This window comes from Microtus ochrogaster, chromosome 8, assembly GCF_000317375.1.
Source record: "Microtus ochrogaster isolate Prairie Vole_2 chromosome 8, MicOch1.0, whole genome shotgun sequence".
Lineage (NCBI taxonomy): Eukaryota > Metazoa > Chordata > Mammalia > Rodentia > Cricetidae > Microtus > Microtus ochrogaster.
In genome coordinates this window covers 32,259,478-32,275,388 of record NC_022015.1, presented here as the reverse complement: position 1 = coordinate 32,275,388, position 15,911 = coordinate 32,259,478, and the positions used below count along the sequence as shown (strand labels likewise).

General features: G+C 49.5%; 1 protein-coding gene across 2 annotated transcripts in view; it reads right to left on the bottom strand.

Annotated features, from left to right (window-relative positions):
- Positions 1-15,687, bottom strand: part of Inpp5a (inositol polyphosphate-5-phosphatase A) — a 200,437-nt gene extending 184,750 nt beyond the window's left edge. Inside the window, exon 1 of one of the 2 annotated variants that reach the window (XM_026781193.1) lies at positions 15,263-15,687. In XM_026781193.1, coding sequence (XP_026636994.1) covers positions 15,263-15,337 — 75 coding nt within the window. In that variant the 5' untranslated portion in view covers positions 15,338-15,687. The remainder of the gene's footprint in view (positions 1-15,262) is intronic. The other variant, XM_005351446.2, reaches the window with a different exon arrangement.
- Between the last annotated feature and the right edge of the window lie 224 nt (positions 15,688-15,911).

Here is a 15,911-nt window from a genome sequence, read left to right as displayed (position 1 = left end):
AGAGAGAGAGAGAGAGAGAGAGAGAGAGAGAGAGAGAGAGTTTATTTTGTATGTTAACTTTAAAAAACCAATAAAATGAGAAATTAAGATGAACTCAGCCTGATTGGAAGCACACCACTGCAATAGTAACACTCCCCTGAAGAACCGACAGACTCATGATTACCCCTGTCCAAGTTCAGGCTGGCTTTTTGTGGAAACTGACAAGCTAAGCCTAAACTTCATATAGAAATGGAAGGAAATGGCCAACGCACGACTTAGAAGGACAACAAAACAAAACAAAACAAAAAAAAAAATTAAGGGACTCATTCTGACTCCAAAGCTTACTACAAAGCTACAGTAATCAAGAGAATCTGATGCCAGCAAAAGGATGGACATGTCAACCAATCAAATACAAATGAGTACAGACAGAGTTTATATGTTCACAGTCAATTAAATTTTCAACACATGTAGTAAGATGGTTCAGTAGGGAATAAGAATCTTTCCAATAAATTCTACTGAATGACTAGATACAAAAGAAGCAAGACCCCCTACCTTGCTTGTCTACAGGTCTTAAAACAGATGTCACTGTAACCTCAAATTAGACTCAAACAACCAAACAAAAAGCAAGGCATAGTCCATCAAAATTAATACCACTAATGCCTCAAATAACACTCAAAAAATGAACACAATAAACCAAATGGGAAAACAAATCGTGAATCACACAGTTGGTAAGGGTCTAGCACCCAAAATATATATAGAATTCTAATAACAATTTTTCCAAAAAATTAAATGTGCTGTGGATTTGAATCTTCAAAGTAGACATATAAATACCCAATAAGCTCATGAAGAAACTCAACGTCAGGGAAATGCACATCAAACCACAGAGATATCACTTTATCCCTACCGGGACAGTTATTATCAAAGACGAGCAATAACAAGTGCTGTTTGGGGATGTGGAAACACTGGAACCGTCACTCACTGCTAGTGGAACGTGAAACAGCCTGGTTGTGGAAAGCACCCAGCAGTTCCTCAAAAGCTAAGCTCACTTGGACAGCACCTCCACTGCTGGGTTTACACCCAAGAAAATAGAAACCTATGTTCAAACAAAAGCTTGAACACGGACGTTCACAGCAGCCCTACCTACAACAGACAACTGTCCATCAGTACCACACAAAATGCAATATGTATCTACACAAAGAAATAGCACTGGGTCATAAAAGCAAATGAAATATTGCCAAAGACACACCATGGGCCATCCCAGAAAATACTGTGCAGAGTCAAAGCATCTGACAGGACACAGACTGCTGAATCCCATTCAAAGGAAACATCTAGAACCAGTGACCCAGAGACAAAAAGTAAATTCATCATTGTCAAAGTTTCAGGGGGAATGACTACAAATCAGCTTTAGGTTTCTTTTCAGGGTGCTAAAGTACCCTGAAATTAGAGAGTGCTAGTGGTCACACAGATGGTGAACACATGGAAACGCTGAGCTGTATAGTTTATAACAGTATTTTTGCGTTATCTGAACGTTATAAATTATAGATAATAGTAAAAGACACCAGTACAGACTCTTCCAAATGAAAAGAAGGAATGTTCCACAGATATGCACACATTACACATACACACACACACACACACACACACACACACACACACACACACGAAACAAATATTCAAGAGGTAGGGCCTCAGTTACCCACGTGCTCATTCAGTGGGGCTGAGATAAGGAAAACGCTGGTCCTAAGGAAGCAGCTGGCTTAGGCCACACCCACATCATGTGCACAAAAGCAGAACCCATTGCTTCACAAACTGTAAGCAGCCATGGAATGACAAAACCTCTCCATGAAGACTTCTCCAGTCTAGCAATGCAGCTCCAAGGCAAGGGCCACAAGATGCAAGTTGAAAGCTGAGGAAGCTAAAGACCCACAGCATTTGGCCAGCCAAGGTGAATGACAAGGACCAGGGCTCAGAAGAACATCCTGGAGGAAGCAACACTGAGCAGGTCTGGGAAGGACATTGAATCAACTCAACTCAGTCAAGGCTGGGCACAATGAGCACAGATGCAGAAGTGAATACACCTTCTCATCAGTTAAGACAGACCCTAATGCAAATACCACTGAAAGACTATGAAGTTCTTCCACTGCACATGCAGCTCATGCCGTTTTGCCCTCCAGAATGTGAATAGGGAGGGCAGCGTTGCATCTATCCACACCACTGCAGGAGAATATGGTCACTGAGGTCATCAAAGCATAGGTGTTAGATTCCTTTTAACACTAGGCTATATGGGACCCCTCCCCAAGTAGAATTTTATTCAAAACAATAAAATGGAAGAAAAATCATGCATTAGTGTCTTTGGGACCGTTATTCACAGCCCCTAGGTATACCACCATGTCCCTATTGTCCAGGATCCTGTCGTTGGACCATCCCCATAGCCCAGAAGTCCCAGGTCACTTGGAGCTCCTATACTCCCCAACTCCACCTCCAGTGCAACCTCTTCCATGGGAGCATCTGCTTATCTGTATATAAAGACACAATTTACAGTCAGCTCAGGGACTCAACCAGACTCAAATCCCCACTCTCAGGAACAACAACAGCAATGGAGCAGACATGGCACCCCACAACTCACCATACCTTCCCACTAACGCAAACCCAGACCAAGGACCATGTTCACTGAAAAGAAGCAAAGGCCTGAGAACCAGAAACAGGCAGCTCCTCTCTTAGCCCACAGTGCTTGTTCCTACTACTGTCTGCTGTATCAGACACAGAGCTCCCCATTTCCTGACTTTGCTCCTGTGTCACAATACCCCAACAGCCACCCCCTTCCTTGCCTTTCCAGCTGGCTCTGAACCTCCAAAGCAAAGCCTTCAGGACTCTGCTCCTGCCATCTGCACCAGGGGCCATGTGCTCTCCACACCAGAGCATCTCTGGTTCTAGGCTATTCGAGACTGGCTCCGTGAAGAGCTTCTTGGTCAGAATTATGCTCTAAAGCTGGAGGAGTAGGGTCCCAGGCTGTGGGGAAGATGGGTCACCAGTGTCCTTGCAGAGGGAGGCAGAGCCCCCAGAGCCATGAGGGTGACAGGCCTGACATGCAAAGTACCTTGGAAAGCATTCAGTAGACCAAGGCCCTCCTGCCAGGGGCCTCTCCTCACTGCCCAGCATGCCCTCCCCAGGTCCTGTCTTTCCTTTAAGATCCAGCAGAGCCAAGGGAAATTGGAGCTCTGTAAAGGTAACAGCAAGCTGGTCTGGGGTGGGGGAAACCCCCCAAAGCTTCTGCACCAAGTAAGGCAGGTTGGTGGAGGTGAGACCCCATCTGACTCAGTGGAGGGTCCTCAGACAGCTTCATGTTTGTCACAGGGCACTGTTTTGTTTACCTTACTGGTCAGTTGCCAAGGCTCACTCCTGTCTCCCACACATGACCTGGCCCTTTCCTCCCACCTGGACAGTGCAGAGTACACCATCTGACTGCAACAGTGAGGGCCCCCAGATCGTTATAACAAAACAGGAAGTTATGACAGATCTGAAAAACCCCAACTGTGATGAAGGAGAAAAGCAGCAAAACATGTCCTCAGAAATCTGCCTGCTCCTCGGACGATGCCATCCCAGCAGAACAAACCCTAGGAGAGTGACTCCAAACGACCCTAGATCATGCACAGCTGCTCCAAGATGCTAGGAACACTTGACACTGAGCTGGACAAAGCAAGTGTCCATTGAAGCCCCCCCTCAACAAAGCTCTGTAGCCCGCAACCAGTACACAACCCCCAAACACCCCAGGAGCTCACTGACCAATGAGAATAGCAACCTATTCTTCCAGGAGAAGGCTCTCAGAGTCCACAGGAGGAACTGCTGGCTCTCAAAACCTACATGTGTGTCACCCGGGTGATCAGAGCCAGCAGCCCAAAGATGTCCCTACTCATCATGCAGTGAGCAATCACCAAAAGGTAGACGAGTGAAGCTGCTCAGGGCTGAAGAGTAGGCCTCCCTGGCTTCTACTCAGGACCTCAGATAGGGCCTAGTATAATGGAGCCGCAAGCCCAAATGGACCCAGGGCCACACACCCAAACTATGCCAATAGCAAACTCCCAGAGAGGCAACAACCAGGCTCAGCAAAATGGCCCTGCAATACTAAGGAGCCCACCCTAAGAAACCAGGTCATGGATCCTCCTAAATAGAGAAACGAGACCAAATCTAGCCTTCCTCTGGTTCTCCTACCCCTGAGGCAGCCAGATGCCTCCCAACTGCAGTTAACACCCCTACTCTCCTACAGTGGCTGCCTGGGTTGACAGCCTAAACCAAGATAGCTACCTGCTACCAAGACCATCCCATCACAGACAGATGTTTCCCACGTAGCCTCAAGGAATACCACTGCAAGCCCAAAGAAGCACCTGTCTGGTGGCAATGCCCCCTCCCAGCATGCCATGACCTACCTACCACAGGACCACCATCCTACAAAGGGTCTGGGGGACAGGTCCACAGAGCTGTCACAAAGTGCCTCTCAGACTTGCGCACAGATGTACAAACACAAATCCAGACCCCAGGGAGAAGGTAATTGGGAAAGAACAAGAATACTAGGTCAGTAGCCAGTGAGGGTCCTGGAAATCCCACCTCAGCCCCATGTTTCCTGCACCTGTAGGCAACAGGAGAGGATCTCCCACTGAGTTTTCCTGGGAGAACACCTACTCCTGCTTCACCTGAATGAACTGTACTCAAGGGAGGAACATTATCCCACCTGCCTGTTTGTCCAAGTACATGGGGCCTTCAGTGGAGGGGTCCCAGAACCCTGAACCCCTCCTAGAGAGGTGAGCAGAAGGACAGCAGCCATGGAGCTGCCCACCACAGTCACTGCCAAACCATTATCAATATAGCAAAGGAACGAACTTGTAGGATGCCACTATCGAAAAGAAGAGGTGAGAAAGACATAGGGCACCCCGTGCACACTCATCATCAGGAAGGCACCACCAGATGCTTGCACGGCAAAGGGCTGAACCCTACACACTAATGGAAGGGTATGAAATGGTGCACACCCAGAAATACTCACACACTGATTGTTCAATTAGTCCCAGGAAAGCGAGCACCTACACCCACACAGAACTGGAAGCCCCAGGAAGGCAAGGACTTATTAGAACCAATGTTTAGTAACTCACTGTACCCCAAAGGCCTGCCTACTGGGAATGAATGAACCATGTGACCATACAGTGCAATACAACTCAGCCATGAGCCCAGGTCAACTGTTGACACACAAAACCGAGGAACCTCAAAATCATCACACCGTGCTCAGTGAGAGAAACCAGACATCAGACTGAACATCATATGAGTCCATGATGTGAAAACTTCATGAAAGACAGAATCTAACAGGACAGCAGAGCTGAAGTGGGTGGGGTCAGGAACTGGGGCCAGGAGCTGGGGCCAGGAGCTGGGGCCAAGCACTGCGGAGGGCCAGGCGGGAAGTGTTGCAAAACCGCTTCATGGCAACAGCTGCATAAATGCAGGCATTTTCCAAAAGTCATTGACCTGTACAGCCTCCTAGGTAAATCAAATGGTATGCACATTTATTATTCCTCAATAAAAGTGTTTAAAGGAAAAGAGGGAGAAACTTGAACTTACAGTTCAAAAGTTTTAGACTTTTGCACTAACCACAAAAGTGTGTCTGACCATACTTTATCCCTATGGCACATGAGGTGCAAGCAGAGCGAGCCAATGCTAATGACACTGTGGTAGGACAACACATTGCCTTTGGTGTCAGCTGACTTAGGACACTTCCCACCCAGTCTCCACCTTCATCCTGACATGGGTATCAACAACTTCAAGGAAACCCACCAGGCTCCACTCCTGCCCTCTATCCACTCGTGGAGAACCCCAAACCACGCACAGGGTTACTGTCAGAGGCCAAGCATCTGGATGTAATGCTTATGTCAAAAGCTGTCAACAGGGAAAAAACAACATGACAAAGCAAAGCCTGGAATCCCTTCAGGCAGGAGAAGAGAGGGGCAGGCAAGAAGAGCTCTAAACATTACCCAAAGCCAGGACATAAGCTGGTCCTGGAAGGATCAGTGAGAGCCCCTGCCCCTGCAGGGATCTGGAGCCAGGCGTCCCTAGGAAAGAACAGTGGTTCAGAGGCCACAGATGTAGAAATGTGTTCTACTTGAGCAACAAGCACTGTGAGGGAGAAGAGGAAACAAGAGCAGGGGAGCCCGCACCAGTGCAGAAGCAAGACTTCTGGAGAGTCCCAAGTGTTCCAGCAGGCCAAGGCAGCCAGAGAGCAAAGCTGCAAGAGATGAGGTTCCTCGGGGACCAGTGCCAGGTCATACAGGAGGCTATAACCGTTAGCCACATGCGTTCAGGCTCAGTGAATGGTTGGCCAGCCATGTGACAGCAGCTCAGCACACAGAGATAAAGTGAAGATGAGGCTGCTGTCCCTAGGGACTCAGCAAGTTCCACACATCAAGCTAGGAGGGCGGAGGCAAGGCCTCAAGAGCCTTGTGCTTGCCCAGCAGCACTGGCAGACAGGTGGCCTCCTCTCTGCTTTAGCATACTTAACCAGATTTCCAGGTGATTCTGGCTTGCTGAAGCATCAACAGGCAGGAGCAGAAGATGATCCAGGGTCACATGTCTGACAAGAGAGGGCATGGGGCACTGAAGAGATGGCTCAGCAGTTCAGAACGCACTGCTCTCCTAGAAAACCCATTTGGTTCCCAGCATCCATGTTCCCAGCACTCACAACCACCTGAAGCTCTAGCTCCAGGGATCCAGTGCCCTCTTCTGTCCTCCGTGGGCACCTACATACACATACACAAACACACACACACAGAAATTAATATATTTTTAAAGAAAGGTAGCAGACGGCAAGGTCCATGCTGACTGGGGATGTGGTCTATCTGAGCCTCTAAGGGGAGAGAAAGGCCTGGGAACAATCTGAACAGGCAAGCGCACCAGCTGGAAAGTCCAACCATGTGAGGTTGAATGAGGATGATAAGAGTTAGATTCATCATGGAGACTGTGTTCTGAAGTGTAGCCAGTTTAGAGGAGGAGTGGGGCCAGATCAGAAAGCAGGAGCTAGTCCAACAGTTCCAATGTGAAAAGGCAGCTAGCTCTGTTCTACACGCATACCCCAGGACAAAAGGCAGGGAGAATAACCCAGAGCCTCAGCAAACTTCAAGGAAAAGCACCATACCCTCATCAGAGAGCTAATCAAGAAGACAAATGGCTCATGGTCACAATGGTCAATCAGTATGTCAGAATTCTGCAGTAACTAGTCCATGGAGATACTCCTGGAAATGATTTGAAGGCATTCCATTTACAAAAGGGAAAACAAACCCAGATGCAGTGTGTTCTGGACTTGCAAAGCACTGGTGTCCTGATATCACACCCAGGGCAGGATCCTCTTACATCAAACATTAAGCCCTGCCCACCCAGAGCCCTGGCCAGGGCCTAAGACCCTTTGCATCATAAGGGTTGACCTATACAAGATAACATCCCAAGCATCCTACAGAGGACCAGCTGATACAGCTCCTCTCTATGGCATGGGGCATCCAGCAATCACTCCTCTAGTGGCATGCCACCTCTCAAAACAACCCTTCACAGTTTAAATGTTGGAGGAGCCACACAGGCACCAGGGTATTGTTATCACTAATGCCAAGCAGAAGCACAACAGTGACTCAAGTGTCTCGGAGAGAAAGTCCAAAGACATGCTCACAAAACAGAGCAGTTGTGAGAAACTGTGGGCTAAGGACCAACAGTGAGGAGCCAGCCTCCCACAGAGCCCACAGGGATGCTGCATTAAGCTGGTGCATGCCACTCCCAATCTGCCAATACTAAAGTATTATTAAATCAGAGTCTGGATCAAAATTATCCTAGCATCGACACAGACAATGGCCTTTCATCGGTCTTACATTGTGGATGCTCCACTATCGTTCATCACTAAGGAAAGCCCAGAAAGTTTTCTCACACCGTATTTTGTCAGGAGGTTTGCACCAGGGTCCTTAGTCAACTGAGGAGCTCAACACCAGGCTGGGTGAAACAGTTCAGTACTGCCTTCCCAGAGAATTAGTTCTGGACGTTTCTAGGTTTCACTATGCCTGAAGGCCAAAACCTAATCTACTCTCCAGGAAAGAGGAGAGGCCAGACCTTCCAAATTCTCTCCCTGCAACTCCAAAGGTAATGCTTGCAAGGCAGACCTAGCTGGCCAAGGCCTTACCTGACTACCTAATAGCACCAAAAGCCTGGCCAGCATAGGCACCTCCCCAGGCCTTTGGAGAGTCTGTCAGTCTGGGAAAATCCTAAATATCCTCACAAATGGAAAGGACTCAGTCACTGCACTGGGAGGGGCACAGGTCTGCCTTCCCTGTCTCAGTCATACTGATCATTCAGTGAGTTCACATCAGGGCAGGACACCTAGTGTGAGCTGTCACTGAGCAGCACAGGATAGAAAGTGAACACCTCAGAGCTAAGGCCATTTCCAGAGAGAGCGCACACTCTCCCAGCTGTAACTTAGGGAAGCTGGCTCCTCTTCATGAGTCAAAGACTCTCAGCTGTAGTCTCACTGGCGGGGACAGGAACTCCCAAGACCCTTCACAGAGGCAGATCTGGGCTGGGTTTCTGTGACTTCCCAATCAGACCATGAAAACACCCATCAGATTCCAAATCCAAGCAGAGAGCCCATCCCTGCTACTGGGAAAGCATGAGACTGCTCAAGTGTCTATGTGGACCATGTGAACCACAAATGCTCCCAAATGTCACTGGGCCATCCAACAGCTCTACTCAAAGTGCTTACTTCAAATATGGAAAATATTTAATATTTCAAACCACCCCCATGCACCCAAGCCCCTCAACACCTCTGGAGCAATTAAAGTAGGCCACAGGGAGGATGGCAGTCTAACAGAGGGACACTGCACTCTCAAACACTAGTCAATAACAGAGACACATGGCTCCAGATCCTTTACACTGGGACAGATCTGGAGTTGGCGACAAGCATAGCATGGAAGCAGACGACCACCAGGTGGATCTCTACATTCTAAACATTGTATCTCAAAACCCTAAACATTGAAAGCAGCCAGGAAATGATGTCTGTGGAAAGTCACCTGTGTTTACAAATCAGAAATGGTTTCATACAGTGGTCAGAAGCACCAGCAACAGTAATATAAATGTTGCAATACAGTCTCACTTGATCCTGTCACTCTGGGCGAGGAGAGCCGTCCTGTCTTACTTTTGGGGGGAGACATGGGGGTGGAGACAAGGGTCCTCTGTGTAGTGCTTGCTATCTTGGAACTCATTCTGTAGTCCAGGCTGTCCTTGAACTCAGAGATCCACCTGCCTCTGCCTCCAGAGTTTTGGGATTGCAGGTGTGCACCACCACTGCTCGGTGATCCTGTCTTATGCTTTCAGGAATCTGACCATAATTCAGTCTGCCTGCTGAAATCTCTGGCACAAACAGCAGTGTCAAATGGAGGAACACTGAGACTTCTTAGCTACTACCTGCCTATCCTGAGACTAAATGGAGAGACACATAGTCCCAGCCCCTTCACATTGGGAGAGTTGCGGAGAGAGGCAGTCACAGCATGGAAATAGATAACCACGAGCTGTATCTCAAAATTCTAAATATTGAAAATAGCCTTTTCCAGCAGGAAAGGCCAGGCCACATGCTCTGACAATGAATAAAGAGACAAGTGAGTCAGTCCCACTTCAAGAAAGTACTAAAAAGAATGGTTCACTGGTTAAGAGCATGTCCTGCTCTTACAAAGGACCCAAGTTCGATTCCTAGCACACAGTTCCAGGGGATAAATGTCCTCTTATGATCTCCATAGGCACCATACTTATGTACTCATACATTTATACAACACACACACACACTTAAGAAAAATGTGTTTTGATGTTGTGTGTGTGTGGTTTTTTGGTTGCTTTGTTTTGTTTTTTGGACAGGGTTTCTCTGTGTAAATCTGACCGTTCTGTAGAAGACCAGTCTGTCTTCAAACTTAGAGATTCACCTGCCTCTGCTTCCCCAGTGCTGAGATTAAAGGTTTGGACTACCATTGCCTGGCTAAAAATAACTTTTTAAAAAGAGAATGCTGGTCTTCTGTGGAGGCTGGCTGCAGTGGGCCTAGCTGGGCCCCCTGTGCTGCATAGCCCATCTTAGCCTCGGTCTCAGCTTCAGCCTCTCTCCTGCAGTGTTGGGCATCACAAAGAGAAATGGAATCTAGGTGAGGACCAGGAAGTGAGCATGGCCAGAGAAGGTGTGGCTTATCTGAGTATACCATCCTGAGAAGTGGGAAAGGAGAAGCAACTACAGAATTTCCAAGAAGTCAAGTCTTAGGAGGAAAAAAGCAGATGCTGAGAGATGGTTCAGCGGTTAAGAGCACTGACTGCTCTTTCAGAGGCTCAGGTTCAATTCCCAGCACCCACATGGCAGCTTACAACTGTCTATAACTCCGGTTCCAGGGGACCTGACACCCATGGCAAAACACCAATGCACATAAAGAAAAAGAGCAATAGGTTAGGTGCTGGGAAGGATGTGGAGAAATCAAGAACCACAAGGGGGAATGTGAAATGATTGTGGTCAGGGGGCTGGAGAGTTGGATCAGCAGTTAAGAGCACATGTTGCTCTTAAATAGGACCCTAGTTTGATTCCTAGCACCCACATAGCTCAGAACCATTTGTAACTCCACTCCCAGGAAATCCAAGGCCCTCTTCCGACCTCTGTGGGCACCAAGTACACACTTGCTGTACAGACATACATTCAGGCAAAACACACACCTGGAATAGTAATGTAATATATGTGAGTGTGTGTATATGTAGGATATATATATATATACATATATACACACATACATTAGGGAGAGAGAGAGAGAAGAAATGGGACAGCGTGGTAGCACCTCCAGAGGCAGGACACAGTTTCTTCAGGACTCAGCAAGTCCTCTGCAAGGCCCTGAGAGCGAGAAAACGCCCATGCACAAGAACACATACACCAGAGTTCACAACAGTTTTCACAAACAAGATGCAAAAACAGTCCAATGCTCACTAACTGATCACTGGACAAACACAAGCACACAAGGACAACTGTCCATCCACAGATAGGAATGAAGCACACTGATGTATGCTATGACAGGAAAGATTCTGATGACTCCTGGCTAAGTTAAAAAAAGAAAAAAGCCAGACGCAAAAGCCACATGCTCCACAGGTCCACTTCCAGGAACCAGGAACCTCCAGAATAGACAGATCCACAGAGGTGGCAAACGTACAATTGGTGGGCAGAAGCAACAGAGGGTGACAGCCAATGCAGGGAGCTTCCCTTTGAGGTGACTTGAATTTTCCTGCATTGAGTGCAAGGAAATAATGCTAGTCCTGGCGCCAAGAGTCCCAGAGTGAAGTGTGGAGCAGAATCTGGAAAGAGTAAAGTGAAGACTGCCCTTGTGAAGGCTGTTAGGAGGACAGAACCGACCTCAGGAAGTCAGAACTACAGCCCCTTCCACACTGGCAGTGGAGATAAATCAGAAGAGGCAGGAGGGAGAGGAAAGTGGGCCAGGCTGTCTGCCTGAGTCTATCCACCCGCAGCAGTTCTGACCTGCCTCTCCCCATCCCATGGCCCAAGAATACCTGCTGACTAGGGACCCTCGGTCCCCACCAATTCACTGCCAGTTCTCCAAGACCATGACTGCCTGGAAAGGGCCATTTGGGAGTATACTAAGCAAAGCAGGAAACCAGCTCCAAATGACATCTGACTCTGAAAACATAGCAGGACCAAGGGCCAGCACAGCCTAACCATGTAAGGGTGAGAAGAACTCTGAAGCAAGCTCTCCAGCATTTACCTTCTCCATCCGCTGCCAGTCAATGAGTGAGAAGCCTAGAGCTAAAAGCACACTGGTTAAAACACCGACCAGATCAGCAGAGCAGTAACAGGCATGGCCCAGGTCACCCACTCCTCTCCCAGGGACACCAAGTCAAACTAGGAGCCAGTGAGAGGCAATGTGGCAGTCACTACTAGTAAGACAGAAAGTTGCAGGTTCCCCCAGCTACCTGGAAAACTACTTCTGAAGGGTCACCAGCTGGGACAGAAGTCCACAGAAAATGGACCAAAGACTCTCAAAGAGTGACTGAGATTGCTTTTTTTCCTGACACCGTGCAATGACTTCAACTCTCTCACTCCCACTAAAGGGACCATGGAGCTTCCCTGCCCTGGCACCGGGTTAAAGTGACCAATTCCTCTGCCAGCAAACGGAGTGTCGGCTGAGTGTTCTGTGCTTAACATTTTCAGTTTTGACATCTAACACAATGACTACTGATAGTACAACACACACACACACACACACACACGAGCTTCCACAGTTTTTTAAAAACACAAGACAAAAGTCTGCCTACAGTGATGCATTTGGATAACACTATAAGGTCAAAGGGCTAGAAGCAACCTGAAGGCCCTCAGCACCACAGCTCAGTAACTGCAGTGGGCCACCCTGCCAGGCAAGGATGCCAGCCAGGATTGCTGGTGAGACAAGAGCAGGCTGAACAAGATGTTCTGGAGATCCCAGGGTGCTGACGACAAAGCTGTGATTAAAATTTACATACATGGGCTGGGGCCTATAGCTAAGGAGGGAAGTCTGGGGTTCAAGCCCAATGTAAAAAAAAAAAAAAATTACATGTTGTTTTAAGAGAGGTCGCCTCTGGATTAGGAAGAGGAGGGGGGCATCAGAGAGAAGACTGTCAAAACTACAAATGCAAAAACAAACTACCTACTGCTTGTGCATAAAAGGAAAAAATGCCTTCAGAGCCCGCGTGACTGTTTCAAATCGGACACTTTCCTCCTGGGAACCGACTCCCTTAGGCAGCAGCTAAGGCGCTGTGCTGGGCTGGGCAGAACCGAGCTTGTTTCCCACTGAAAACTCCTTTACAGTCCCGAACACGGATGGAGAGGTCGTCTGTCATCAGGGGCTCACCAAGGAGCACGCACAGTCAATCACAAGCACGTTTTCTGAGTCTAGTATAACCAACAAATTAAAATCTACCTCACTTGAGAATTCGCCACTTTCTCTCCCCAGCTTCTTTCCCACAGCCCCCAAACCCCCACCAAGGAAGCAGGCCCCAGAATACAAGTATGCCCTTCGTGGTCATTCCATTGAGGGTATGACTGGCCCTGGGGACTGGTTCAGAATTAACTTAGGTACAATTCACCAAGACAAATACTTCTTCTACATACAGATGCAGTGCAAAACCCCAGACAGCCGTAAAAAAAACATAAAAATTCAGACAACATGTTGCTAAACAGAAGTGAGGTAAGCTGGGCATGGTGGTGTGCCATCTTCAATCCCAGCAGACGCAAGTGGATCTCTATCTACCTGGTGTACACAGTGAGTTCCAGGCCAGCCAGGACTACCTGATAAGTTCCTGTTCCAAAAAGAAGGTGAAGTAAGACACCCTCTTTAATGTCATCAGAAAGAAGTGCATATGTGTATGATTGAAACACAACAAAAACTCTAGAACTCAGAATCAAAAATTACTAGAAAGAATGTTTTCACTGCAAAATTCTTTTCCCTTGGAGATGAAAGTGTCCTGCCATGCCTAATTTTCCTGACATTTCTGAGGCTTTGAAGCCACAGCTAACGGATCTGAATCATCTGAACAAAACCACGCTACAGTGACATGTTACTGGAAGGCCTAGAATAGAATGCTAAATATACGGGCACACACCCATACAGGCCCTTGTAGAAAACGATCACACGTGAAACTACAGCAAGCTGTCCACACCTTGAGAGGATAGACAGTGTCTCTCCAGCAGGGGACTAGAACACTCGCATGTTTATAAGTTAAATCACAAAATACAGCAATAACGCCTGCTTTTTACTAATAAAAATCAAGCCTCCACTGTCTGAGAACTCAGCTCAATGAAACTCTTCTCCCATGCTTGCTGCCAGGAAGGAAACAGGACCCTCCCCTGAAATCTACATCAGGCCTGTATCCAAGCCCCGGCATTGGCCCAACTGTTCACCTAGGCAAGGAGAAGAGAGGGAGAAAGGGGAATACGTGGCTTCATAGTTCCATCTGTGACATTACCCTTTCTTCTTAAACAAGCATGCCACTTGGAGCCACATTCTGCTTTATTTGGGTTGGCAGTTTAAGTACCAACAGCGGGGTGGCACCGTGGCTGCAATGCTGAACTAGGTCAGCCCCAGCCTGCTCCTGGGAGCTCCCGGTGTCCCGGGCCTCAGCTCCCCTCTGGCTCCCAGAGAAGAGAACCCTGGGTTTCAGGGTGGGACTGAGGACTGGAGGAGCAGCCCTAGGAGATAAAGGGCTTTGGCATCATTTTTGGCCTTGAAGAGCTTTTCAACACCTTTTCATTTAGTAAACAAGGATTATAAAGTCCTCCAGGGCTTGAATAGAGCTGCTTCATTTGAGAACTAGTGTGATTACCTGTTACATGCTAAAATAAGGGTGCTTCACACCTCAGGACCCCACCACCACCGAAAAACAGGGCCAAGGAATGGAATCTAGGGACCAGGCAGGACTCAGACAATGGAGCTCAAGATTTGGGGGTGAGGTCTATTTGTGACTTTGTGAGAAAAGCTCAGGGATAGGGCCAGGGAGCAGAATTAGAGGCCAGGATTCATGCTCCGAGGCCAAGGGTAGATGTAGGAATTCAGGGTCAGTGTGGTCTGGGTTGGGAGGACAAGGGACCAAAATCTGAAAGCTGGGTTTCTGGAGTCAGAATGCAGACTTTGAAAAATCTGAGTCAGAAACTGGGGGGTCGAGATTCAATCAGGAGACCTGCGGTCAGCATGTGGTGAGGTTTAGAGGCCAGGGCATCCAAGTACCAGGATTCTGGGTCAAAATTCCAGATCAGTACTGTGTGGCTCTGGAGTTAGGGAGCAGAAGCGGGATAGGGATTTGCTCTGTTTGGATCACAGCAAGGTACCAGCATCAGGACTCAAAGATCCAGACTTAGGCTAGGTTCCGGTAGTCTGGGTTAAGACGGAGGTTCAAAAGTCGGGTCTTCGAGTTTGGCCTCGGGGACCAAAAAAGCGGTGTCAAGGTCCGGGATGGGTTGCTGCAAGTTTCCTGGCCTAGGGTCCTACTATGGGGTCAGGGTCAGGGGCCTGGGGGATTCCTGGTCCGTGTCTCCCCGCTGTGGGTAAGGAGCATCAGAGTCACACGTCCAAAAGACAACTGGCCCGGGGTCCGTGGCTGTAGAAGGCGCTGTAGAGGCAGGAATTTAGGGTCTCCAGCTGGAAATGGGGATGTCAGGGTCCGGGGCTGGGAGACTCCTGGCCCACAGCCGCCCCTCCCTAGCCGACGGCGCGGCACTTACGTCGTCGAAGAGCGAGCCCACGTTGGCCGTGACCAGCAGGACCGCGGTGCCGGGGGCGGCCGCCTTCCCCGCCATGGTGCCCGGGCGGAGCGGGCGCTGGACTGGGTGGCGGCGGCCGCTTCCTGCGGGGCCGGGCGGGCTGGGGTCTCGCGGGGCCGCGGGGCGTCAGCTGCGCCGGGGGACAGCACCGGGGCGCATCGCGGGCTCCGCGGGTCGGACCGGGCCTGGCCGGGGCTCCAGCCTCGCGGTCGCTGGCTCTTCGCTGCTCCGCGGCCCCGCGCCCGCTCGCCGCCGCGCCTCACAGCGGCCCGCGCGCAGCCATTAGACCCGCCGGGAAAGTTCCCGCAGCCGCCGCCGCCGACTCCGGCTGGGGCAAGTCCCGCCCCACGGAGGGTGGGACCCTAGGAGGCGGGGCTGGTGGTCGCGCCGGAGGCGGGGCCTAAGGGTGGGGAGGGGCCTGCGGGCAGCCTACCGCCTCGGGGCCTCCTCTCCCCCGCTCAGGGTCCGCTGGAAGGGCGGGGCCTCGCGACCGAACCAGACTGAGGGGCGGGGCCTGAGCAGGGGCGGGGTCTGCTTACAAGAGCTGGGCCTAGGGAGGGGAGGAGCCAACACCAGAAAGAGGCGAGGAGAGGCCTATGGAGTTTTTCTG